The 27257-nt window shown below is 47.0% G+C and overlaps 1 protein-coding gene across 10 annotated transcripts in view; it reads right to left on the reverse strand.

Moving 5' to 3' along the window:
• Liprin-alpha (PTPRF interacting protein alpha) overlaps positions 1–22775 on the reverse strand; it is a 339563-nt gene extending 316788 nt beyond the window's left edge. For 4 of the 10 annotated variants that reach the window (XM_069306679.1, XM_069306683.1, XM_069306680.1 and 1 more), the window contains exon 1: positions 7127–7656. In XM_069306679.1, the coding sequence (XP_069162780.1) occupies positions 7127–7375 (249 nt within the window). In that variant the 5' untranslated portion in view covers positions 7376–7656. Of the gene's footprint in view, positions 1–7126; positions 7659–22567 lie in introns of those variants that run through there. The other 6 variants (XM_069306681.1, XM_069306677.1, XM_069306676.1 and 3 more) reach the window with 4 other exon arrangements.
• Between the last annotated feature and the right edge of the window lie 4482 nt (positions 22776–27257).

Genomic DNA, 27257 nt, shown 5'->3' on the forward strand with positions numbered 1-27257 from the left:
CAGTTGCCACATGGCATGGTGGAGGTGGGGGGGGGACTCTTGATTGTTTCAAGCGTGAGTTGGACACACAAGTGGGATTGGGTGGTTATAAATAGAAGCTGCCTGGTATGGGCCAATAGGCCTTCTGTAATTAACCTTGTTCTTATGTTCTTAGTTGTTAAGGAAGCTCTGGCTATCTTACCTTGCACTGCGTTACCATGTTCCCTGACCTGCCCTACTGGTTGACGGCCTCTTGCACGCCATTGTACACAGTCTGGCGTGGTCACCACAGCCTCGTTGATCACCTACCCTTCAGAGGTGTTAATTCCCACTTAAATACCGAAGGAGATCAATTGGTTACATCTCACATTTAAAAGGTGTTGAAAGATCTTAGGGCCTCTAATGTTTACAGAATGTGTACTTTGTTCACCTCTACTTTTTATGGGAACTATTTTGCACTTTTACCATGTCTTCTGCCCCTAGGGGGGATATTAATAGGGTATTAAAAGTATCAACACAAGACAGAACACAAAACAATGGGTATAAATTGGATAAGTTTAGTTTTAGGAAAGACCTATTTCCGTGGGCAGACACGGACTTAGTGTGACCAGTGTGAGAATCCCGCCAAGGAAAAGTGACAATAGTGACACACATCTAATGGAGAGGGAGCCGGTCGGCCGAGCGGACAGCACGCTGGACTTGTGATCCTGTGGTCCTGGGTTCGATCCCAGGCGCCGGCGAGAAACAATGGGCAGAGTTTCTTTCACCCTATGCCCCTGTTACCTAGCAGTAAATTAGGTACCTGGGTGTTAGTCAGCTGTCACGGGCTGCTTCCTGTGGATGGAGCCTGGTCGAGGATCGGGCCGCGGGGACACTAAAAGCCCCGAAATCATCTCAAGATAACCTCAAGATAACTGTTACAACCTTGAGTATAATTTAAGTGCTGCTGGTATCTCCCCTGTATCCAGGCTTTTTCTCCATAGTACACTGAGCGCTCGCGCTACTGGTACTTTACATGTCTTTATGAATATTGAATCCCACGAGTCAGGCCCAGTGCATGGGCATGTTGTTAATTTCTCTTTCAGAGTTTGTGTTAATGTCAGTTATACTGTCAAGGGTTTGGATATTGTTCATAAAAAAGCTGTCCGGATCTTTAACTTTTATGGTCTTTAATGGGGTGCTAAACATACTAGCCTTATAGGTGGCCTTTTCTAAGGTAGCCGCTCACCTATAAGGCCTCATACTGGCCTTTCAGGCAAGTGATGGGAATCAAATCGAGAATCAGGTGTCTGGTCCAGTATGAGTTAGTGAGGATTGCTTGACGAGTGAAATATCAGGTGCTTGTTGGATGGTAAATGAGGATATCAAGTACCAGGTCGTAAATCGGGGAAGGCATCTAATGCAGAATCGGCGGCTTGTCGAAAGATGAGGGGAAGAGGGGGCCTAAATTGTTGGGATCGTCTCAAAGCTCTCCAAATGTACTCTCTAGAAAGGAGTCGAGAGAGATGCCAAATAATACACACATGGAAAATACTGGAGGGCCAGATCCCTAATCTACACAGTAAAATAACATACTGGAGTGAACGATATGGAAGAAAATGCAAAATTGAACCAGTGAAGAGCAGAGGTGTCATAGGCACAATCAGAGAACACTGTATAAACATCAGAGGTCCGCGGTTGTTCAACGTCCTCCCAGCGACTATAAGAAATATTGCCGGAACAACCGTGGACATCTTCAAGAGAAAACTAGACTGTTTTCTAAGAGAAGTTCCGGACCAACCGGGCTGTGGTGGGTATATTGGCTTGCGGGCCGCTCCAAGCAACAGCCTGGTGGACCAAACTCTCACAAGTCGAGCCTGGCCTCGGGCCGGGCTTGGGGAGTAGAACAACTCCCAGAACCCCATCAGGTATCAAGCAGGGCATGGCGTGGAGAGTGGGGGGGGGCGAGGAGAGGGCATGGCGTGGAGAGTGGGGCGCGAGGGGGGGGGGCATGGCGTGGAGAGTGGGGGGCGAGGGGGGAGGCATGGCGTGGAGAGTGGGGGGCGAGGGGGGGGCATGGCGTGGAGTGGGGGGCGAGGGGGGCATGGTGTGAAGAGTGGGGGGCGTGGGGGGGGCATGGCGTGGAGAGTGGGGGGCGTGGGGGGGCATGGCGTGGAGAGTGGGGGGCGAGGGGGGGGCATGGCGTGGAGAGTGGGAGGCGATGGGGGGGCATGGCGTGGAGAGTGGGGGGTGAGGGGGGCATGGCGTGGAGAGTGGGGGGCGAGGGGGGGCATGGCGTGGAGAGTGGGGGGCGAGGGGGGGCATGGCGTGGAGAGTGGGGGGCGAGGGGGGGGTATGGCGTGGAGAGTGGGGGGCGAGGGGGGGGGGCATGGCGTGGAGAGTGTGGGGCGAGGGGGGGCATGGCGTGGAGAGTGGGGGGCGATGGGGGGCATGGCGTGGAGAGTGGGGGGTGAGGGGGGGCATGGCGTGGAGAGTGGGGGGCGAGGGGGGGGCATGGCGTGGAGAGTGGGGGGCGAGGGGGGGCATGGCGTGGAGAGTGGGGGCGATGGGGGGCATGGCGTGGAGAGTGGGGGGCGAGGGGGGGCATGGCGTGGAGAGTGGGGGCGATGGGGGGCATGGCGTGGAGTGGGGGGCGAGGGGGGGCATGGCGTGGAGAGTGGGGGCGATGGGGGGCATGGCGTGGAGAGTGGGGGGTGAGGGGGGGCATGGCGTGGAGAGTGGGGGGCGAGGGGGGGCATGGCGTGGAGAGTGGGGGGCGAGGGGGGGCATGGCGTGGAGAGTGGGGGGCGAGGGGGGGCACGCCGTGGAGAGTGGGGGCGATGGGGGGCATGGCGTGGAGAGTGGGGGGTGAGGGGGGCATGGCGTGGAGAGTGGGGGGCGAGGGGGGGGGCATGGCGTGGAGAGTGGGGGCGATGGGGGGGGCATGGCGTGGAGAGTGGGGGCGATGGGGGGGCCATGGCGTGGAGAGTGGGGGAGAGGGCATGGCGTGGAGAGTGGGGGCGAGGAGGGGGCATGGCGTGGAGAGTGGGGCGCGAGGGGGGGGGCATGGCGTGGAGAGTGGGGGGCGAGGGGGGGGCATGGCGTGGAGAGTGGGGGCGAGGGGGGGCATGGCGTGGAGAGTGGGGGGCGAGGGGGGGCATGGCGTGGAGAGTGGGGGGCAAGGGGGGGGCATGGCGTGGAGAGTGGGGGGCAAGGGGGGCATGGCGTGGAGTGGGGGCGAGGGGGGCATGGCGTGGAGAGTGGGGGGCGAGGGGGGCATGGCGTGGAGAGTGAGGGGCGAGGGGGGGCATGGCGTGGAGAGTGAGGGGCGAGGGGGGCATGGCGTGGAGAGTGGGGGGGCGAGGGGGGGCATGGCGTGGAGAGTGGGGGGCGAGGGGGGGCATGGCGTGGAGAGTGGGGGGCGAGGGGGGGCATGGCGTGGAGAGTGGGGGGCGAGGGGGGGCATGGCGTGGAGAGTGGGGGGCGAGGGGGGGCATGGCGTGGAGAGTGGGGGGCGAGGGGGGGCATGGCGTGGAAAGTGGGGGGCGAGGGGGGGGCATGGCGTGGAGAGTGGGGGGCGAGGGGGGGCATGGCGTGGAGAGTGGGGGGCGAGGGGGCATGGCGTGGAGTGGGGGGCGAGGGGGGCATGGCGCGGAGAGTGGGGGGCGATGGGGGGGCCATGGCGTGGAGAGTGGGAGGGGAGAGGGCATGGCGTGGAGAGTGGGGGGCGATGGGGGGCATGGCGTGGAGAGTGGGGGGCGATGGGGGGGGGGGGCATGGCGTGGAGAGTGGGGGGGGGGAGAGAGAGGGCATGGCGCGGAGAGTGGGGGGCGATGGGGGGGGGGCCATGGCGTGGAGAGTGGGGGGGGAGAGGGCATGGCGTGGAGAGTGGGGGGCGATGGGGGGGCATGGCGTGGAGAGTGGGGGGCGATGGGGGGGCATGGCGTGGAGAGTGGGGGGGGGAGAGGGCATGGTGTGGGAGAGAGGGAGGGAGACAGGGCATGGTGTGGACCTTCCTAACAGGCGATGCCATACCAATGATACTTTTCAAGGCCCTAGTGTGTCTCTAAGGTGGAATATTGCTGCACTCTAACAGCCCCATTCAGAGCCGGAGGAATTTCTGACCTGGAGAGCGTGCAAAGATCCTTTACCGCTAGAATCCACTCTACAGGAGTAATCTTAATTATTGCCGGACCAACCAGGCTGTGGTGGGTATGTGGGCCTGCGGGCCGCTCCAAGCAACAGCCTGGTGGACCAAACTCTCACAAGTTGAGCCTGGCCTCGGGCCGGGCTTGGGGAGTAGAAGAACTCCCAGAACCCCATCAACCAGGTATCAACCAGGGACCGATTAAATGCCTAAATCTGTATTCTATTGAGCGCATGCGGGAGATATATATAATAATCTACACATGGAAAATAGTAGAGGCGCTGGTCCCAAACCTGCACACAGAAATAACACCACATGAGACCAGGAGGCATGGCAGGATGTGCAGAATACCCCCGTTGAAGAGCAGAGGTGCAACAGGTACTCAGAGAGAACTATCAACATCAGAGGCCCGAGACTGTTCAACATGCTTCCACTACACATAAGGGGCATAACTGGCCAACCCCTCGCAGTGTTCCACGCGGTGTGTGGAGGAGGGGGGGGGCCAAGGGCAAGTGAAGGAGGGGGGGGGGACCAAGGGCGAGTGAAGGAGGGGGGAGGGCCAAGGGCGAGTGAAGGAGGGGGGGGCCAAGGGCGAGTAAAGGAGGGGGGGCCAAGAGCGTGTGTGAAGGAGGGGGGGGCCAAGGGCGAGTGTGAAGGAGGGGGGGGCCAAGGGCGAGTGTGAAGGAGGAGGGGGGGCCAAGGGCGAGTGTGAAGGAGGAGGGGGGGCCAAGGGCGAGTGTAAAGGAGGAGGGGGGGCCAAGGGCGAGTGTAAAGGAGGAGGGGGGGGCCAAGGGCGAGTGTAAAGGAGGAGGGGGGGCCAAGGGCGAGTGTAAAGGAGGAGGGGGGGCCAAGGGCGAGTGTAAAGGAGGAGGGGGGGCCAAGGGCGAGTGTAAAGGAGGAGGGGGGGCCAAGGGCGAGTGTAAAGGAGGAGGGGGGGCCAAGGGCGAGTGTAAAGGAGGAGGGGGGGCCAAGGGCGAGTGTAAAGGAGGAGGGGGGCCAAGGGCGAGTGTAAAGGAGGAGGGGGGGCCAAGGGCGAGTGTAAAGGAGGAGGGGGGGCCAAGGGCGAGTGTAAAGGAGGAGGGGGGGCCAAGGGCGAGTGTAAAGGAGGAGGGGGGGCCAAGGGCGAGTGTAAAGGAGGAGGGGGGCCAAGGGCGAGTGTAAAGGAGGAGGGGGGGCCAAGGGCGAGTGTGAAGGAGGGGGGGGGGCCAAGGGCGCGTGTGAAGGAGGGGGGGCCAAGGGCGCGTGTGAAGGAGGGGGGGCCAAGGGCGCGTGTGAAGGAGGGGGGGGCCAAGGGCGCGTGTGAAGGAGGGGGGGGGCCAAGGGCGCGTGTGAAGGAGGGGGGGAGGGCCAAGGGCGCGTGTGAAGGAGGGGGGGAGGGCCAAGGGCGCGTGTGAAGGAGGGGGGGGGGGAGGGCCAAGGGCGTGTGTGAAGGAGGGGGGCGCCAAGGGCGTGTGTGAAGGAGGGGGGGGCCAAGGGCGTGTGTGAAGGAGGGGGGGGCCAAGGGCGTGTGTGAAGGAGGGGGGGGGGCCAAGGGCGAGTGTGAAGGAGGGGGGGCCAAGGGCGAGTGTGAAGGAGGGGGGGGGGGCCAAGGGCGAGTGTGAAGGAGGGGGGGGGGCCAAGGGCGAGTGTGAAGGAGGGGGGGCCAAGGGCGAGTGTGAAGGAGGGGGGGCCAAGGGTGAGTGAAGGAGGGGCACAGAGTGGAGGGCGAGTGAGGAGGGCCACAGAGTGGAGGGCCACAGAGTGGAGAGCGAGTGAGGAGGGCCACAGAGTGGAGGGCGAGTGAGGAGGGCCACAGAGTGGAGGGCGAGTGAGGAGGGCCACAGAGTGGAGGGCGAGTGAGGAGGGCCACAGAGTGGAGGGCGAGTGAGGAGGGCCACAGAGTGGAGGGCGAGTGAGGAGGGCCACAGAGTGGAGGGCGAGTGAGGAGGGCCACAGAGTGGAGGGCGAGTGAGGAGGGCCACAGAGTGGAGGGCGAGTGAGGAGGGCCACAGAGTGGAGGGCGAGTGAGGAGGGCCACAGAGTGGAGGGCGAGTGAGGAGGGCCACAGAGTGGAGGGCGAGTGAGGAGGGCCACAGAGTGGAGGGCGAGTGAGGAGGGCCACAGAGTGGAGGGCGAGTGAGGAGGGCCACAGAGTGGAGGGCGAGTGAGGAGGGCCACAGAGTGGAGGGCGAGTGAGGAGGGCCACAGAGTGGAGGGCGAGTGAGGAGGGCCACAGAGTGGAGGGCGAGTGAGGAGGGCCACAGAGTGGAGGGCGAGTGAGGAGGGCCACAGAGTGGAGGGCGAGTGAGGAGGGCCACAGAGTGGAGGGCGAGTGAGGAGGGCCACAGAGTGGAGGGCGAGTGAGGAGGGCCACAGAGTGGAGGGCGAGTGAGGAGGGCCACAGAGTGGAGGGCGAGTGAGGAGGGCCACAGAGTGGAGGGCGAGTGAGGAGGGCCACAGAGTGAAGCAGCAGGCACCGGGTCGAGAGAGTGACAGGGGCCCCCACGGTGTTTACGCTTCTCCTGCACTCTCGCCGTGACCGTCAATGGTGTCATGGCGAGACTGGTGCCAGGCGCCCTGTCATCTCCCTCTCATCTGCCGCAGCTCCCCGCCCCAACACCCGACACTCCCACAACTCCCCTCACCCCTCTCGCCCTCTCCCCGGCTCTCCCATACCCCGCCCTCAAACCAATCCCTCGAAAACTATACGTTAAAATGGGAGGAGAGCCGCGTCTGCGTGCCGTCCGTTTTTCATCAATATATCAGCCCACCGCCCTCCACCGCCCAACCTACTCCCACACACACACCCTATTACCACATTACCGCCCCCTGATCGCTTAGACTGTTGCCTCTAGCGTGCAGAGGGCGTGCGTGAGGGGCCAGAGAGGGCGTAGGAAGGGAGGAATGCGAGAAAACACAGGCAGGAACATGGTCCGGGTCCGCGCCCTAAGTTGGCATCAGAGAAAATGGATGAGAGTGGAGAGGTTAGTGGCGGCGGCTCCTCTAACGTCTACCCTCAACCCTCCCCCCCGGGGGCCTTACCTGGGGCAGATTGGCGTCTAGCTGCCGCTGCAGGCTGTCTCGCTCCTTCTCCAGCTCCTGGTACTTGGTCTCCAGCTCGCTCAGCCTCTCCTGGGTCTCGCGAATGGTGTCGAGGAGCTTGTCCCTCTCGTCCAGCATCGACACCATAAGCTGTTCAAAATTAGCGTCATCTCCGCTAAACTGCGATCCCCTCTGGGAGATGCTGTCCTCAGCTATGGTAGGCATCACATCACACATCATATTCCACATCTTGGAGGAAATTCAGGCGACGGACCGTAATATTACTTCAAACCTTCACCGACTGAGAGGCAGCGACTGGCTACCCACCGCCTTCACACAAACTCCACAGCTATTTTCATCGTCATATTCACACCTTAAGCCAGCACGGTGCGGTCACACTTAACATAACTACCATTGGCTAGCTCTGTGCACCACATTAAGCACTCCATAGTCACGATATCATTCACTAATTACAAGAAGTTAGCTGCCTGTCTGACCTGGCCGCTATCGAACGTCGGCCATTTTCAAGACTGCCTCTGTCCCACCATGTTCGAGTGGGTGCACGAGTCGTTGGCTATGTCTTCGTCTAACAGCTCCGCGCCCCACCCACTCAATACTTATCCAACACGATATTTAATACACCTAATTTACATCATCTTAGTTTATTTAATGTGGATAATTTATTAAACTTAACACTAAAAACACAGCGGCAGGATTGATGAGTGAAAGATGTGGGGTGAAGTACCCCATAATTACGAGAGTGGTGGCCTGATGTGTACTACAGCGGGACTGTATGAATGAAAGGTACTGTCTTAATACGTTCAAAATCATCACCCGCTACGACATGATGAGGTAGGCAGTCTCTCTCCTCTACGATCACCCATCTATAGTAAATGTTTTCCCCCTCTAATCCGCAAGACGAACATTCATGGTAAAAACGAAATAAAGAGAAAAGTGTGGCAGCAGCTATAAGGTCCATCACATGAGATATTCAACATACTTACTGGGCGTGTGAGGAGTCATGCGCCAGGTATTTGTATAAGGCGGGTCTGGTAATACCCTCTATACGGTCTTGCTTCCCTGCCTCTATCTTCCTCTAGGTCCAGCTTCAGCTCCTGGGCTCAACATTTCAGTAGGCTATTTGCAATACCTCCAGACCATATTATAGTAATATAATTTTTTATTTATTTATTTACAGAAATATTAATATTCTTAAATTTGGGTGAATCTTTCACACACACACAAGCACTAGCATGCATATAACGTTGAAGGAAATACAATATACATAGTGCATGTAACACTATTTACATTCAAAATCGGCGTATGTAGATTCGGTAATTAGAAATATTCACATACCTCACCTCACTATGTAATTAAATGCGACGAAAAAATCAAGACTGTATAGATAATTCGATCACAAATGTTCCAGAAACGTGTATTTCATTCACGATGATGTGTTAGCAGAACTCTTAAGTCAAGTATCCCAAGTTTGCCTGCTGTAGGGTGACCAAGCACCTCACGGTAAACTTTCCACTGTCCCCGCCCACCCACTGGTGTGGAGAGCATCATAATTATATCAAGATTATATGTAACTGGCTCACTGCTTAGCTTAGGAGACTGTTGTGGTCCAGTTCTTGGTCCAGAATGCTATAAAAGACTGTTGATGCATACATTAAACTATGTAACTGTAGCTATGGTAAACACAGTAACCTGCTTAGCTAAATTAATAAATCACACCACTCACTCAAAGTTATAGAACACGTGGGAGCAGCAGTCAAAAAAGCCTAACCAAACCCTTGGAATAATCACTCGTACCTTTGACTTTAAAAACAAGTAGCGATTCAACTGTATAAATCTCTGGTGCGCCCTCATTTGGATTAATGTATCCAAGCATGGAGATCATCTTCAGAAGGACATACAGCTGCTCTGAAGAAAGTGCAACACCGGGCAACAAAAATCATTCCAGAGCCAAGTCAACTCACGTACCAGGAACGGTTGAGGGCCATCACTACAAACCCGGCATGGCAGAGTGCATCTCATTGAAACTTAAAATACTGAGCAGTCTAGAGGTTTTTGTACAAGGACAATTTCTTCAAAAATTACTTACTTCAGCTTACGGCCACTCGTCCTTGTAGAGGAAACAAAGAAAATAGAGTTTGAAATCCGAGAAAAAAATCAGCCAAAAACAAATTCAAAGTCCCAAGTTCTGCCAGTTGTGACTGATTTATTTGTTGACCAAATTCATTCTATCTTCACACAGTTAAGAACGAGTATGCACTCTACAGGATGTAGAGGTTACAACAAAACCAGACAATAAACAAAAGAGCAAAAACAAATAAAAATATTTCTCCTAAAAAAATAATTTTTTGAACATTGGTGAAAGTGACATATTAACATTGGGCAATGTATTTACATGATATATATATAACAAAATAGAGCATAATAACATACTTATTATTATTTGTGTTATGTATTACTCAGTAATGCTATAAAGGCACCAGCTGTATATCTACTTTGTGGACACTTCTTACTACTATTCTTTGTGCAGCAGACAAGTGCTCCCATCTCATTATCATTGTATTATCCATCAGTTCCTGTTAATAGGAGCTGTTCTCCTTATCAGATTTTTTGTTTTTTTAATCGTCTAAAATCCATTTCTGAAAATATTGGGATGAAACTTTCACGGCGCTGTAGCCAATAACTTGGAGATTTGTTTAACATTTATAAGTAATTTTAACTTAATTCGAATATTTTTAAAGTTCCCGCCAGCTTAACAAAGGTCAAGCAATGGAGATGACAACCAACAACCTCACAGAGAACTGTGAGCCATGTTCACCTTCACACACACAATGTAAACATTACCACACACACCAATCACATTCTCCTAGTGAGAAAATTCACTAGGAGCACGGGAGACATCTCCCGTCACGCAGGGTGCAGTCGCACCTCCATAGATCTCCAGTATCAGCTCTTGATACTGGTAATGGCTCAAAAGGGCCACCACTTACGGGCTATTCATGCCCGTGCCACCTTTTGGGTGGCTTAATCTTCATCAATCAGTCATCATCCACTAGGGGTTAAAGATAGGTGAGAAACCACGACCACGGCATTGCCAAGCCGCATACTTGGCTTGTATGCATATGTGGCAATATGCGTACATATTACATGCTACATACAAGAGTATGTGGCTTGGCAATGCTGTGGGCGTAGGTTCCCGCCCACCTATACGCCCAGGTGGATTTTCTCAATGTAAAACATTGATAGTAAAAATGAGACTTAACTTCAGTAGTCACATTCAGCACATTGCCCAAAAAGTCTAAAACTGTTGATACACTCAAAAATCATATGTCCCCTACTCTTTTTCACACTATATCACTAATAATTCACCGTGTTGGGGCTTCTTGAGGTTATCTTGAGATGATTTCGAGGCTTTTAGTGTCCCCGCGGCCCGGTCCTCGACCAGGCCTCCACCCCCCAGGAAGCAGCCCGTGACAGCCGACTAACACTCAGGTACCTATTTTTACTGCTAGGTAACAGAGGCATAGGGTGAAAGAAACTCTGCCCATTGTTTCTCGCCGGCGCCTGGGATCGAACCCAGGACCGCAAGATCACAAGTCCAGCGTGCTGTCCGCTCGGCCGACCGGCTCCCATGAGGGGCACAGGAAGCCATAGTGTATTAATACACGTTTAGCTTTTATCGAAGTCTTCTCTCCCCCCCCCCCCCCCCCCCCGCCCAGGATGCAACCCCACAACTTACGGGCTATTCATGCCCGTGCCACCTCTTGGGTGGCTTAATCTTTATCAACCCCACAACAAGCTGACTAACTCATGAGTACCTACTTACAGCTAGGTGAACAGAGGCATTAGGTTGTGCCCAACTATTTTTATCCCGCCCGGGATTCGAACTCTGAATTATCGATTGTGCGTCGAGAACGAACCCGTCCTCCAAATAAAGACCCAAAAGTGATTCCACGCACCCGCCAAACCCCCTGTTTATGCAACCCGTCCTCTACTCAAGTCCATTACATCCAGCGGTCGACCCCACAGACGCATTCATAAATTTTAACATGCTGTTCATTCAAAACGGGAATGTTCTCAAGTATAAATTAATATTATAATATATTAGCATATTGTGTATATATAGGCATAGGTTAGGTTAGGTGTTTAGGTTGTGTTGGCGATTATTTGTATTTGTAGTACGTGGGTGAAGCATTTATAGCGTTGTGGTTCGAACAAAATTCGTCAGTGAAGCACTTGTTCCAAATATGTTCGAACGTCAGCAGTTGTGAGTCGTGTTGTCAAAAATTTTTGAAAAACTTATATACAAGCAGCTTTACTCATATCTAGCCAAACTCAATATACTTAGCCCTTGCCAATATGGCTTCAGACCCAAAAAAAGCACTAACGATGCACTTATTAGTATGCTTAACTCGATTCATACAGCCCTTGATAAAAAGGAGCTCCCTGTTGGGTTATTTGTGGACCTGCGTAAAGCTTTTGATACTGTCAACCACCATAACCTTCTTCTTAAATTACATCATTATGGAGTCAGAGGGCACTCCCTACAATACCTCGAGTCCTACCTTACTGACAGGCTCCAATATGTTTCTGTGAATAATACAATTTCTCCCACCCTACCCATCAACATTGGTGTTCCTCAGGGCAGCATACTTGGCCCTCTCCTCTTTCTCATCTACATTAATGACCTTCCAAATGCCTCCCAACACCTCAAACCAATTCTATTTGCTGACGACACAACCTTCATTTACTCCAGTCCTGACCCTCTTGCTCTAAATGCCACAGTAAATACTGAGCTAAATAAAGTCCATCTTTGGCTAACTGCCAACAAACTCACCCTTAACATTGACAAAACCTTCTATATTCTGTTTGGCAATAAATCCTCTAGTCTTATAAATCTCAAAATAAACAATACCCAAATTTGTAACAAATTAGATGGCAAATTCCTTGGCATTCTCATTGACAACAAGCTGAATTTCCAGGGACACATTCTAAATATATCAAAAAAAGTTTCAAAAACTGTGGGCATTCTTTCTAAGATCAGATATTATGTACCACGCCCTGCTCTGGTGACTCTCTATTACTCCCTTATCTATCCTTATCTCAACTATGGTATTTGTGCTTGGGGTTCTACTACCCAAAATCACTTACGTCCTCTAATTACCCAACACAAAGCCGCTATTAGAACAATATCCAACTCTGGCCCCAGACATCACTCGGTACCCCTACTCAAATCTCTTAATATGTTAGATATTAAGTCACTGCACACTCTCTCATGTGTATTATACATATATAAAACGCTAAACTATAATGCCAATCCTGATCTTAAAAGCTTCATAGAAGGTTGTAACAGAACCCATGAGCACCACACCAGAAATAAATACAGTTTTGATATTCCTAGAGTACGTCTTAATCAAACTAGAAATGCTCTGCAAATCAAGGGGCCCAGAATGTGGAATGACCTTCCCAACCATGTTAAAGACTGTACCTCTCTCAACCAGTTTAAGATAAAAACTAAACACTACCTAATAAATTCCCTGTAATCTACCTCACTCCTCTATTGTCAACCCATGTCTGTTATTTTCTTTTTTTTTCTTTTTTGTAATCAACACTGTTTGTCAACCTATTGTATTTGTGCTGCTTTTTCAGTCATGTTCCCCCTTTTTTTTATCTTTATTTGTATTTGTTCTCAACATCTTTTATTCTTTATGCTCAATTAGTATTAAGTTCTAGATATTAATGTTTTTCTTGCCCGAAACGCATTGCGTAATAGTGGCTTTAGGCATTGTATGTACTAGCTCTATCTATATATCAATCCATTAATGTAACATCACTTGTATGTATATACCTTACCTGAATAAACATCTGAATCTGAATCTGTGTGTAAACCGCTTTTCATTCATAAAGAGGGGGGTTTGGTGGGTGCATGGAATCACTTTTGGATCTTTGTTTGGAGGACGGGCTGGTTTATGATTGAAAAACAGTTTACACACCACTCACAACTGATGACGTTCGAACACTTCCGGAACAAATGCTTCACTGGTGAATTTTGTTCGAACCACAACGCTGTAAATGCTTCACCCACGTACTACAAATACAAATAATCGCCAACAGAACCTAAACACCTAACCTATGCCTATATGTGCACAATATACTATTATAATAATTTATATTTGAGAACATTTCCGTTTTAAATGAACAGCATGTAAAATTTATGAATGCGTCTGTGGGGTCGACCGCTGGATGTAATGGAGTCGAGTCGAGAACTGGTTGACTACCGGGACCCAATAATCTATCCCAATGTAATCTGTGCGTGGGGGGTCAGCCGCTGTAAGCTACATCAAGCCCATCACCACCAAGCGAAAATCAGCTATCACAACATTGTCTTCAGACACACAGTTACAGCCCCGCTCCTGTGCCAGATAAGTCCACTACGGGCTCACTATAGCCCGTGGTACTTGGAACTTATGGGCCCAAGAGGTTCCAGAAGCTGTATCTAAAACAACAAGTTCAAACAACGCACAGCTCCTCCGTGTTTATCCCTAAACATGCACCGTAGAGCGACAGTCTCGCTTCCTGCAGGTCTGTGTTCCATCCCCGACCGTCCAGGTGGTTGGCCACCTTCCTCTCCTCCACCTTGCCCTAAATCCTAATCTTCATACCCTTTCCAAATTCTATCTAGTCGTAATGGCTTAGTGCCTACTGATAATTAACTGATAATTAACCTCCACACATTCTCTTGCGCTGCTTACATTTACAAAATCCTATTATTAAATTGTAATCTTGTTTTGAAACTCTTCATAGGAGGGATGTAATAGATCCCATAGATCACACCAGAAATAAATCTGATATTACCAGTCATTAAATCTGTGAAACACTCCATGCAAATAAGGGACCCAATATATGGAACTCGCTCCATTAAGAAGTAAAAAATTGTCCATCCTACACCTTATTCAAAAGTAGAACAATGAAATACCTAATTTTCATCTTTATAGTACCTCACCTTGTGCTACTAGTTCACAAAGTATCTTGGGTCACTAACTCACCTAGTTTGTCTAATCTAGAAATGCAGCTTCATCAGTAGAACTGATTTGTATCAACACTTTATGCTAATGTAGTAATTACGTGAACTCAGTCTCGTTTACCATGTCTACCTGTCATTACATTTGTTTATTACTGAGCGCTAAATGTTCCTCCTTTACGGCCGGATTCGTCAAGCAGCTACGCAGGCACTTACGAACCTCTACACTTTGCCCGAAACGCTGTGCGCATTAGTGGTTTTAGGCATAGTATATATCAGCTCTATCTAGAAATCTAACACTAACTCATTTTGTATGTATGTACTAATACATGAATAAACATTATTATTATCTATTGTCAATCTTTGGCGGCATTGTTTAGATTTATTAAACAGTCTACGAGCACCGAAGTACTAGAAAGCTCTTTATAACAACATTTGAGTGGTTAGTTTCGATGCTCGTAAAGTGTCTAATAAATGTAAACAAAGCCATGGTCAAGCCCGAAATGCATGCGTGTTTGTGGCTTTGCAAGAATGCACCACTTTATCAACAATGTATGTACTCTCACCACTCATTGTACCTTCTTGTATATATATAAATAAGTAAATAAATAAATACATAAATGGAGGGGATTCTACAATGTTAGAATCTACAATGTTTACAGTCTCCGTGGTGTAGTGGTAAGACACTCGCCTGGCGTTCCGCGAGCGCTATGTCATGGTTCGTAACCTGGCCGGGGAGGATTTACTGGGCGCAAATCCTTAACTGTAGCCTCTGTTTAACTCAACAGTAAAATGTGTACTTGGTTGTAACAACGATTCTTCGCGGCGGGGATCGTATTCCAGGGACCAGCCCGAAACGCTACGCGTACTAGTGGCTGTACAAGAATGTAACAACTCTTGTATATATCTAAAAAAAAAAAAATCCACTCGATAAACCATCTAAAATATTGGGACCGACTCGAAAGCCTAAATCTGTATTCTTTGGAGCGCAGACGGGAGAGATACATAATAATTTACACCTGGAAAATAGAGGGGCTGGTCCGAAACCTTCACACAGAAATAACATCACATGAGACCAGAAGGCATGGCAGGATGTGCAGAATACCCCCGTTGAAGAGCAGAGGTGCAACAGGTACTCAGAGAGCTAACAACATCAGAGGCCCGAGACTGTTCAACACGCTTCCACTACACATAAGGGGCATAACTGGCCGACCCCTCACAGTGTTCAAGAGAGAACTATCAACATCAGAGGCCCGAGACTGTTCAACACGCTTCCACTACACATAAGGGGCATAACTGGCCGACCCCTCACAGTGTTCATGAGAGAACTCGATAAGCACCTCCAAAGGATACCTGATCAATCAGGCTGTGATTCATACGTTAGGTTGCCAACAGCCTGGTTGACCAGATCATAAATCAGAAGAAGTGGTCGGGGACCGGGCCGCGGGAACCCTGACCCCCCAGAATCACCGCACGGTTACGGCACGGTAAAGTAAGGGGTTTAATAATTTGTTCACTTAAAGTAAGGGTTTGTCATCGCATATAAAGGTCTGCCAAGATTGTGTGTTGGTGGTGAGTGGGAGTCAAGATCAGAATAACGTACAAAATACCTTCTGCAGGGAGTTGAAAAGAAATCAAGACACTAAAGCAACATTGGATAATGTCTCAAAGACCATCACTGAACTTGTACGAAAAATGTGTCCCAAGAGTGAAAGGGAAACGAAAAAGAACTTGATGGATGATAAAGGCAGTGAAAATAGCTTTAACAATTAAGCTCAAAGTTTGGAAGAAATATCAGTCCACCAGCAATCACAGATTATAAGACATGCAAAAAACATTAATTGCAGTTGCCCAGGAAATAAGATTACTCAAAAGAAGCTATGAAAAAAAGTTTGGAAAAAAGTTTGGAAAAAGATTCTAAGCCCAAGACAACAGACTAGGTATGACCCTTGAAACCAAGGGTTTCAAGGGTCATACCAAGTGACCCTTGGTAACCACCAAGTTATAATAATTATAATTTGTTTTGTCGGGGACAGGAAGCATCCTCGTGAAGGATTCGAACCTTAGAAATTTATATACACAACCAGGATAATAAAAACTCAACACATACCTAAGAGATGGCAATTAATGGATAAACAGCCGAGTCGACGACTCCGAGCTATTCAACTCTGGTTTCATTTAAAAAAAAAACAAGACTTTCTAAAATGTTCACTCCGTCCTCGACTGAAGTCCAATCCATCCAACGGTCGACCCCACAGACGCATTCATAAATTTTAACATTCTGCCCATTGAAAACAGGAATTTTCTCAAAATTAATATTATAATATAAAGGCATATTATGCATATATAGGCATAGGTTAGGTTAGATGTTTAGATTCTGTTGGAGATTTGTATTTGTAGCACGTGGGTGAAGCATTTACAGCGTTGTGGTTCGAACACAAGTCGTCAGTGAAGCACTTGTTCCGGATATGTTCGAACGTCAGCAGTTGTGAGTCGTGTGTAAACCGCTTTTCATTCATAAACAGGGGGTTTGGCGGGTGCATGGCATAGACTTTGGCCTTTGTTTATAAGGACGCTGTATGAATGCTTCATCCACGTACTTCAAATACAAAGAATCGCCAACAGAACCTAAACACGTAACCTAGCCTAACCTAAACATAACTATACATAGAATTTTAATGTATAATAATATTAATTTATATATGAGAAACCAATTTTTAATACACAGTATATTAAATTGATGAATGCGTCTGGGGAGGACGGCCGCTGCTTTAACCAGCCTAATGTGAAGATGGGTTGCCCCTAGATGTTACTACTGCTCGGCTTAGACTCTTATCAGTGTCTGGGAATGCATTACCTGCTGATGTAGACCTGATGTATGGGACCTACATGATGGATATGGGGGCCCACTACCGCCCACATGATGGATACGAGACCCATATGACGGATATGGGGCCTACTACCGCCCCAGAGGATTCTACACTGTTAGACTCTACTCAATCCACCACGACACAGCCTTGATGAAGCCAATTCTGATCATGGTTATGTTTGATATTTGCGTTACCCAGGTTAGATGCTCTGATATATATTACACGAGACTAAGACTTCGACGACCATTTGGTCACCATTTGGTCCGGGAGACATCTCCCGTCACGCAGGGTGTTGTCGCACCACCACAGATCTCTAGTATCATCTATTGATACTGGTGATGGCTCAAAAGGGCCACCACTTACGAGCTACTCATGCCACCTTTTGGGTGGCTTCATGTTCATCTTAACACATTCACGGGGGAGACGTATCTCCCGTCACACAGGGTGCAGTCGCACCTCCACAGATCTCCAGTATCATCTATTGATACTGGTAATGGCTCAAAAGGGCCACCACTTACGGGCTATTCATGCCCGTGTCACCTTTTGGGTGGCTTAATCTTCATCAATCAATCAATCAATGAAGAGTTCGATGGGAGACGTATCTCCCGTCACGCAGGGTGCAGTCGCACCTACACATTTCTCCAGCATCATCTATTGATACTGGTAATGGCTCAAAAGGGCCACCACTTACGGGCTATTCATGCCCATGCCACCTCTTGGGTGGCTTAATCTTCATCAATCAATTTATGACTTCAAGTCCAGGAACAAGAGCTCTGAGGGTCAGAGTTCTTGTTGCGTCTGCAACATTAGCAGAGGCAAGGTAATACAAGCCCAACACTTCGTCAATACACCGCATGATTCAGAGTGGTGAATCATGCAGTGTATTGACGAAGTGTTGGGCTTGTGTTGCCTCGCCTCAGCTAATGTTGCAGACGCAACATTGAGGGAGCACCAACAATGTCAATAACAGTACAGGAATCCCACGTTCAACCTTTGCTTAAACATTGCACGAATAGTGTTGAACGTGTACAGTTGTTTACAGGTCATTTTCACGTGATGTGACAACTGGTGTAAGGCAGTAAAGGGGCAGAGATCACCTCCCGCAAGCACAACTAGGTGAACACACAGCAGAGTTGCTGGTATATGCACAAAACCCACATTGTCTTCATGGTACTAATACCACTCCTTTACGGTATAATATATTCTAAGGTATGAAGGTATCCAAAGGAAACACTTATTCAATTTTGGGTAATTTTCCCAGGTCTGGGAAGCTCCAAAATTAGGAATATATCCCCATTACGTGTGAAATCATCAGCAGGAAGCGCATCGACAGATTAAAGGAATCAAAAGCTGCAGATGTGGATGGAATTCTATTCAAAATCGCAGAGGAACTATCTGATGTACTGCATTTACCACAAACTCTTATTCAGCAAATACCTAGACCAGTATAAAACCTAGACTGGAGATGCACAATGTGAGCCTCCGTGAGGGTGCGGGTTTTCACAGGCGACTCGGGTCATTGTGGGGCCGGATTTATCAAGCAGTTGGCGGCTTTGTTTACATTTATTAATCCGTTTATGAGAACCGAAGCACTAGGAGGCTGTTTATAACAATATTTGATTATTAAATTTCTATACTCTTAAACTGTTTATTAAATGTAAAGAAAGCCATTAAAGGTTGAGAAATGACAAATTCGGTCCCAAGAGTGCTTCGAGAGAATGGCTCAGGACGTAGATGAATCAGTTACTGGATAAAGAATGTGCTGTTGGGTGTGTAGTGACTGACTGAGCTGAGATAATTATCGAACAATGACCATTGTGAGATTATGGTCGATTAATTAGGGGGCGAGGAACACCCGAGTCATTGAATCATGAAAGTTGCAAGCCAGCCATCTTGTATGGAGCAATCTGGAAATTTGACTCGTGGCATAGAGTGGGACAAGACTATCTCAACCGTTATTTCACAAATATCCATGGAGATTTGGAATGGAAACAGTTGATCAGCGAAGTTGCAGAATCTGTGGTGAGAGTGATGGACACCGCCTTGACCACTATCTACGTGAATGTGAACACCTGAGAGACATTAGGAATAACTGTTGAATAATAAACCCCACATTGTTTGAGTTAGGAAAACACTTTGTCAAATATTGATACTGTTCTTAAAAGATTTCCCCATTTTGCACCCGCAAGATAGCGTAAGCTTTTAAGGGTTGATAGATGTTAATCTTCTTGTTTGAGGAGCTGTTCACTTGAGACAGTTAAGCAAGTCCCAGCTGTGTCTGGGTACAAGTGACAGGATGAACAACCCAGCGGGTTTTCTTCCTATTGGGGAGTGTTGTACATTCTGCTATGGCGGTATGTTCACTCAAGATGAGTGGCGCTGCCCAATAAACTCGCCCCTCGGGGCAAAATTTAAATTTAAAATAGCGCCATAACAACATATACAACATCCCCAATAGGAAGAAAACCTGCTGGGTAGTTTTGGTTGGCACCAAGCGACCCCAGTGCGGTCACCTACTGATACAACCTGTCCTTTTCCGATCCCACGATCGTCGTCGCACCTAAGTCAACAACCTGTCCTTTTACAAAGAACGTCACATTTCGACCGTATGCGTTACACAAGACCAAAAATTGTCGTACTAGAACATGGAAGCGGCAGGCGAAAGTGACTTCCTGTCCCGTTTTATGTTTTGGGTCCTCTGGTAGGTTAGGAGAGGACACTTTAAATTGGCCGTTTTCTTGAACTTTAGGAGGACGAGCCAATTAATAACCAACGACCGCAAATCAAATGGAAGCCGTCAGGAATACTTTGTTTCTATTGGCCAATTCATAGCCTAGGCCACTTTGTCTTGTGACCAGATCATAGGCGAGTCAGCACTAAACATAATTCTTACTGGTCCTCCACCCGTGTGAGTCATGTCTTCCTCACTTCACAAAGGAGCCCAGTAAAGGCACGTTGACATCTGCCACTTATATATCAACGGTCTCATTTTTCTAGCTTACTTCTCCTTTAGTATCAAGTGTTTTACCCCTTCACACCTTTAGTTAATAGTTTTTTTCTGTATCATTATCTTTTGGCCGAAACGCTTTGCGTAATAGTGGATCACTAGTATGTGTAACTCCTGTCCCTATTTACTTGTGTAAAGGAGGAAATGTAAATGTTTATCTCAATGTTTGGTAATATGTTTATTGTTTGTGATGTGTGTATATATATGTATTAACACGATGTACTGAACGGGGTGAGAATAGCTTGAGCTACCTCATCCCTTTGTGTGTATTTTACCTCAAACTCATTTCAATTTCAATTTCCTGTCCCTATAATTGTACATTACTCTTATGCTCTTTGTACACACATTATTTTGATTATTATTATATATTATTTAAACCGAATTGTAAAATCATTCCTGTATTAATTATTGTTGAAGTGAGAAAACTTTAAAGAACAGAGGCTACAGTTAAAGATTGGCACCCAGTCAATCCTCTCCGGCTAAGATATGAACCCAGGCCAAAGCGCCGGGCAGGTGTGTTACCACTGCGCCACGGTGACTATTGTTTTGTCCCTAAGCAACTTTAACTAGAGAGACGGGTCTTAAACGATTTGGCGGGTCGTATTCCAGGGAAAATTAGAATTAAGGCCCTGCCCAAAACGCTATGGGTGCTAGTGGCTTTACAAAAATGTAAGAACTCGTGTATATATAAATAAACATTGACATCGCGATCAACATGTATCAACGGAAACTTAAAGAACGGTGTTGGGAGGGAGCGATTAATTGCATAGTGTCAGTCAAGCTGTGTACTGGCGGCGTTGCTAATCTTCGCTGTAATGTGTACGAATCACGGAAACTGGCCACCACGCCATTACATTGTTCAGCGGCCATCTTGTGTTCAGCACCAATGCTGCTGCCACCGTACCTGGCCATGCGTGTGAGCGCTGTGGTGTGCGGGTGCGCTGAGCTCCACACCTCCCGCACTGACTGCATGAGTGACGCGTGGGAGTGGACGAGAGTGAAGGTGTGAACGAGACGGGTAACCATGTACAGTGTTCCAGACACATCGTCACAGCCATCTTTCACCCCGAGGCCGGCTTCCTTCAAGACCAAGCAGAACGAAGAGTAATAATTATTAATTACAACAATTATTATTATTATCATCATAATAAAAATATAATTAATAATTATTACTCTTCCAGACGATCTACAGGTTCCAGACGATCTGTCTGCAACCCGTAGGTGCTTCGATAAAAGCCAAAACAGAGTAAGAATACACTCTGGCTTCCTGTCCCCTCCGACACAGTGAATTAATAAACATGAGCATATGGTTAGAGCGCCTCGGGTCCTGGTGACTACTGCAGTTATAATAATATAATTCACAAAAGGTACAATGGGTTGGCGAGGTTACATAAGATTGGTATTTTTACCGATTATTACTAACACGCATAGCGTTTCGAGCAATTCCTTAATCTATCAGGTAAGATGAAAAGGCACATTGTAGCAAAATTTTACAAATTTTACAGTTGAACTATGATGTCAACTAAGTGTATGACCTCCCCCCCCCCCAATTTAAAGAAACTCGGCATATTAGAGCTAAATTTATTGAATAAACTGTAAACAAATCATGTTTCAGCGAAGCGTTCTCCTATAGAAGATATAGTGACAACTGAACTATTTCGAGTAGTGGTTAGCTACCTCGTGGTGCTAGAACCATCAGTCTCGAAACAGTTCTATATTAATCCAGGAAAGGGTTCGCAACAGACAATGACGAAGTAAATGAGTCCGCGAGTTAACCAAGACATACTGTACTACACACTGTACACCTTGTTGATTGACAGTTGAGAGGCGGGGCCAAAGAGCCAAACCTCAACCTCCGCAAGTACAACTAGGCGAATACACTGGACACACAAGTGAGGATTTTTTTTTTATACAAGAGCTCCTACATTCTTGTAAAGCCATTAGCACGCATAGCGTTTCGGGGAAGGTCCTTAATCCTAATTTTAACTGGACTACGATCCGCCAAATCGTTTAACAACCAGGTACCCATTCACTGCTGGGTGAAGAGAGACCAACTAAGGATTGGCGTCTAATCAATCCTTTTCGGCCAGGATACGAACCCAGGCCAAACTGTTCCCGAAGCGCGGGGAGAGTTACCACTGCGCCACCGCTTTCTGTCACACGCCACAATTGATAAATGAATACTAGACTTTTGGTATATCGCAAAATTGCAAGGCTTAATGAACGTCACCTGTCGGGGGAAACGAATGCGCCTTGCGGCGAAGAAACACGGAGTCCTAAGGAAGGCAAGCACCGGCCCCACCCCACACAAGGAACACTGGGTAATCAAGGCAAAACACTGCTCCCCTTAAACTTGTACCCATATGGGCATAAACGCACAAAGTTCTCCAAAGCCCTCCGGCAGAGCAAAAGCCATCCGCCCACCGTCTGAGGGCACGTCCGGAGCCCACCAAGACCCAGCAACTCCCGGAACCTCCCGGCGCCCGAAGAACCAGCTTAAAACCGTTAAAAATCTATCAACATACCTGTGACCCCAGACGATATATGCGCAAGGGCTCCTAACAATCCAGATCGTTGAATAGGAATGCCAGATGGTAGTATCAAAACCTTATGGGTAAAATCACAGAATGTAACGTGATCCGGCGGTCCCAAGGTGTCAAGCCATCCACTCGTCGTCAAGATTGAACCAGGAGTCCTCTCCCCATCCCTCAACCCAACCCGTCCTCGACTGAAGTCCATTACATCCAGCGGTCGACCCCACAGACGCATTCATAAATTTTTACATGCTGTTCATTCAAAACGGGAATCTTCCCAAATATAAATTGATATTATAATATATTAGCATACTGTGCATATATAGGCATAGGTTAGGTTAGGTGTTTATGTTCTGTTAGCGATTATTTGTATATGTAGTACGTGGGTGAAGCATTTACAGCGTTGTGATTCGAACAAAATTCGTCAGTGAAGCACTTGTTCTGGAAGTGTTCGAACGTCAGCAGTTATGAGTCGTGTGTAAGCCGTTTTTCATTCATAAACAGGGGGTTTGGCGGGTGCATGGAATGGACTTTGGCCTTTGTTTATGAAGACGTCCTCCAAACAAAGACCCAAAAACGATTCCATGCACCCGCCAAATCCCCTGTGCATGAATGAAAAACGGTTTACACAGCACTCACAACTGATTTCGTTCCAACACTACCGGAATAAGTGCTTCACTGACGAATTTTATTCGAACCACAACGCTGTAAATGCTTCACAAACGTACTACATATACAAATAATCGCTAACAGAACATATACACCTAACCTAACCTATACCTATATATATGCACTGCATGCTAATATATTATAATATTAATTTATATTTGGGAAGATTCCCGTTTTGAATGAACAGCATGTAAAAATTTATGAATGCGTCTGTGGGGTCGACCGCTGGATGTAATGGACTTGAGTCGAGGATGGGTTGGCCCTCTGTGATAGTTATCCCAACCACGTTGAACGTTGCGATCAGGGTCTTGCAGAACAGTTGACTTCGTTATCGATTCGCAATCGGGGCTTCCTGGGTTCGGTAATCAGGCGGGACAGAAATGGTTCGGCACGTTAACTTTCACCTAGTATCTCTGAACATCTAGCAGTAAATAAGTACCTGGGAGTTTAGTCTGTCCTTTCAACTATTACGTCTCATATTGTACGTTATGGTCTCCAACGTACAAATTACAAAGTACTAGGAAAAGTAGTGACTCACAAAGATCAAAGTTTTCTGCGCACCGGTTAGGTCGGTGGCTTCGGTTCCTACATTTCTAGTTAGGGTAGCACTTTGTATTTTGTACGTTGTGGCAAATCAAGAGATTGGTAGTTGTGGGGTTGACTAACGACCCTCCTGAGGAGTCAGTCAGTAGTTCAACTGTGGAAAGGGGGGGGGGGAGAACGCGACAAAAGCCTAAATTAAGAATATTTATGCACAGGGTTCAAATTATTAATTGTATCCCATAAATGCTGCTAGCGCTAGTGATATAATATACAAATTATTGCGAGGACCCATTTTGTTCTCCCTGCCAAAGTACTGCGAGGGAGAATAGTATGACCCACTAGATCTCTTATCTTTGAGACAGATGGTGGTCTGAGGGAGACCGTCGTCTGTGAGGCCCTCTCCTCAACGAGTTGACCTCACAGTGTGTGTCGCTGCACTGGCAACTCTAATTGTTTATTGGAAAACTTCTACGAGTGGTCTGACCTAGGTGATAATGCTAGCGCCGGTAATCTGAAAATAGTAGAATCCTGCACAGCCCAGCTTCAAAACAGGCAGAAAATTGTCAGCAAAAAACTACAGACCAACCAAACTTTTCTCACATATATATATATATGTGAGAATTATGTCACATATATGCAAGCTTATGTTGAGGATCCTAAGAAAGGAAGTTATTCACTAGGTAAGCCACTCGCCTGGCGTCTCACGAGCCTTTTGTCCTGGGTTCGTATCCTGGCCGGAGAGGATTTACTGGACGCAAATCCTTAACTGTAGCCTCTGTTCACCCAGCAGTAAAATGGGTACCTGGTTGTTAAACGATTTGGCGGGTCGTATTCCGGGGAACATAGGTTTTAAGGACTTGCCTGAAACCCTATGCGTGCTAGTAGCTGTACAAGAATGTATGAACTCTTGTATATGATGATGATGATGATGATAATAAAAATCTCCAGTGCACAATTTGTAAAATAAACACATGGTTTTTGTAAACAATAAATACTGCTTAACTAACCTGCTCACATTTTTGGAAATGTTAACCAGCTACACAAAGGTCTTCTAGTTACAGTTGGGTTTGTTCTCTACGTCACAATCGGGAATTCCGGGTTCAAGTCCAGGGCAGAACAAATGGTTAGGCACATTTCCTCTCACCTAATGCCTCTGTTCATCTAGCAGTAATCCAGGAGTTAAGTCTAACTTGTTGTGGGGTTGAATCCTGGAGATGGTCAGTAGTTTGACCTTGGGAAACCTCGATATAAACGAGTTATATACATCCTGTATATATACATGTATATGTATATACACAGGATGCCTCTCCCCTGACAGAATGAATTATTATTATTATTTATATGGACTTCTCTAAAGCTATTGATAAGGTACTACAGAAAATACTGACACAATAATTGCAAGCATACTGAACAAATGGCATTATAATAGAATTGATTGAACTGTGACAATGGCTAAAAGAAAGAAAACAATGGGTCATCCTAAGAGAACATGAATTGAACTGAATTTTTTTTTTACTAGTGGAGTACTGCAAGATTTCATTTTGAGGTTAACCCTTTTTTGTCATGTACATCAACAACATATAATGCAGTCATTTTACGAAAACTTGGTTAAGAGGAGTCTTGCAAGCAAGTAATCTGATACTCTATATGTATATAGTAGTCACTCAACTAACATACTAAAATTCCCACCAAAAATAATGCTGTACTGTGGGTGCCATTTCTGATAATGGCGGCTGAAAACTAATTTTTCACACCTCGGAAACTATCCATATTATCAAAAATGTTTCAAACTAAAAATGCTTGCCTTAACACTGCATAGCATTTTTAATATAACGTGCCATTAAGCCAGAAATTAGCTTTTTGTGTACTGTTAAAATATACCAACACCATATAGGCTCCTCATTAACTACCTGAACACCATGAGAGCTGCTGCATAAACAAGGAAGTGGACCAAAATGAAAGACCATAACATTATCAGTAACCTTCACTAGTTTTTATTCAATTTTGAAACAATTACAGAAAGATAAAGTTACAAATGATATAATTACCATTTCTTTTTAAATATGTAAGTGTTCACATAGAAATAGTAAATACAAGTACAGTATTCACTTATAAATAGTAATTATCAGCTCGAAAAATTCACCTGGACAAATGGCACCTCTGACAAGCTGCCAGCTTCCTTTTTTTGCCGAGGCCACTAAATAGTGCCCCCTCAGATAAATCAGGCCAACTCTGCTGTCCCCTCTGTCACTTCCCTTCCTCTCCGGTGTCCTATGTTGGTTGTGACACAGGGCTTTTCTCCCCAACTTCACCATACTGCCATTCTTGGTGCCTGGGCTAGGCCGCTCTCTGCATAACTTGTCCCTTTGGTCACATGCCCCTAGTTATATTTATCTGGGTTTGTAATTAATGTTAATTACCTTACTTTATGTGAACACTTTCACACTTGCAGCATTGGTGTCCTTTGCTTTCATTTACATGTTATTACTAATGCCAGTTCATTTGCATCATTGTAGTTTCTTTATTAAATAATTTGTATTCTGTTATTAGAAGGCTGTTGTGCAAGCTTATTTATAATATCTTCGACATTAGGGGGGGTCTTGTTTTGAATATAGTCTACTTCATCCTTAGGTGTATTTCATTTTAGTGTTAATAAATTACCAGGGTTATTAACCAGTTACAACTTGGCACATTTAAATTTAGTGCTCTAATTGCAGCACTTGGAGTAACTGGTTAATTACTTTTATTGTCTTATTACAATGTACTGTACTCTTGTTACATTTTTGTTTGTCAATTCACATTTATGCACTTAATTTTTTAGATTTAGATTATTGTGCTACTTAATTATCCTAATAATTGATTACCTATCATTGTAACTTAGTAGACAAGTTACCATTATTCATTTAATGTTAATTATTAATAAAAAAATAAAATAAAATAAATGTTTTCCCAATCAGTATTTCACTCTCAAAGCTATGGAAATGTAAGATCTGTCAAGGTCTCTGGAACATTACTAGCAAGGCTAACACCAATAAATGAGAATAAGCTACTGAATTCGGTCACTTTCTAAATTTGTTGACACCGTATTACCATCTTTGGTAAGTTTAATCTGTTATATTTAATTACCTAAGTAATTACCCAAGTGTAGTTACAGAATGAGAGCTACGCTCGTGATGTCCCATCTCCCCAGCACTCTTTGTCATCTAACACTTTGAAATTACTGACGTTTTGGTCTCCACCACCACCTCACCTAACTTGTTCCAACCGTCTTCCACTCTGTTTGCAAAAGTGAATTTTCTTATATTCCTCCGGCAGCTTTGTTTCATTAGTTTAAATCTATGACCTCTTGTTCTTGAAGTTCCGGGTCTTAGGAATTCTTCCCCTATCAATTTTATCGATTCCTGTTATTAGTTTGTACGTAGTGATCATATCGCCTCTTTTTCTTCTATTTTCTAGTTTTTGCATATTT

Source organism: Procambarus clarkii, chromosome 58 (genome assembly GCF_040958095.1).
Source record: "Procambarus clarkii isolate CNS0578487 chromosome 58, FALCON_Pclarkii_2.0, whole genome shotgun sequence".
Lineage (NCBI taxonomy): Eukaryota > Metazoa > Arthropoda > Malacostraca > Decapoda > Cambaridae > Procambarus > Procambarus clarkii.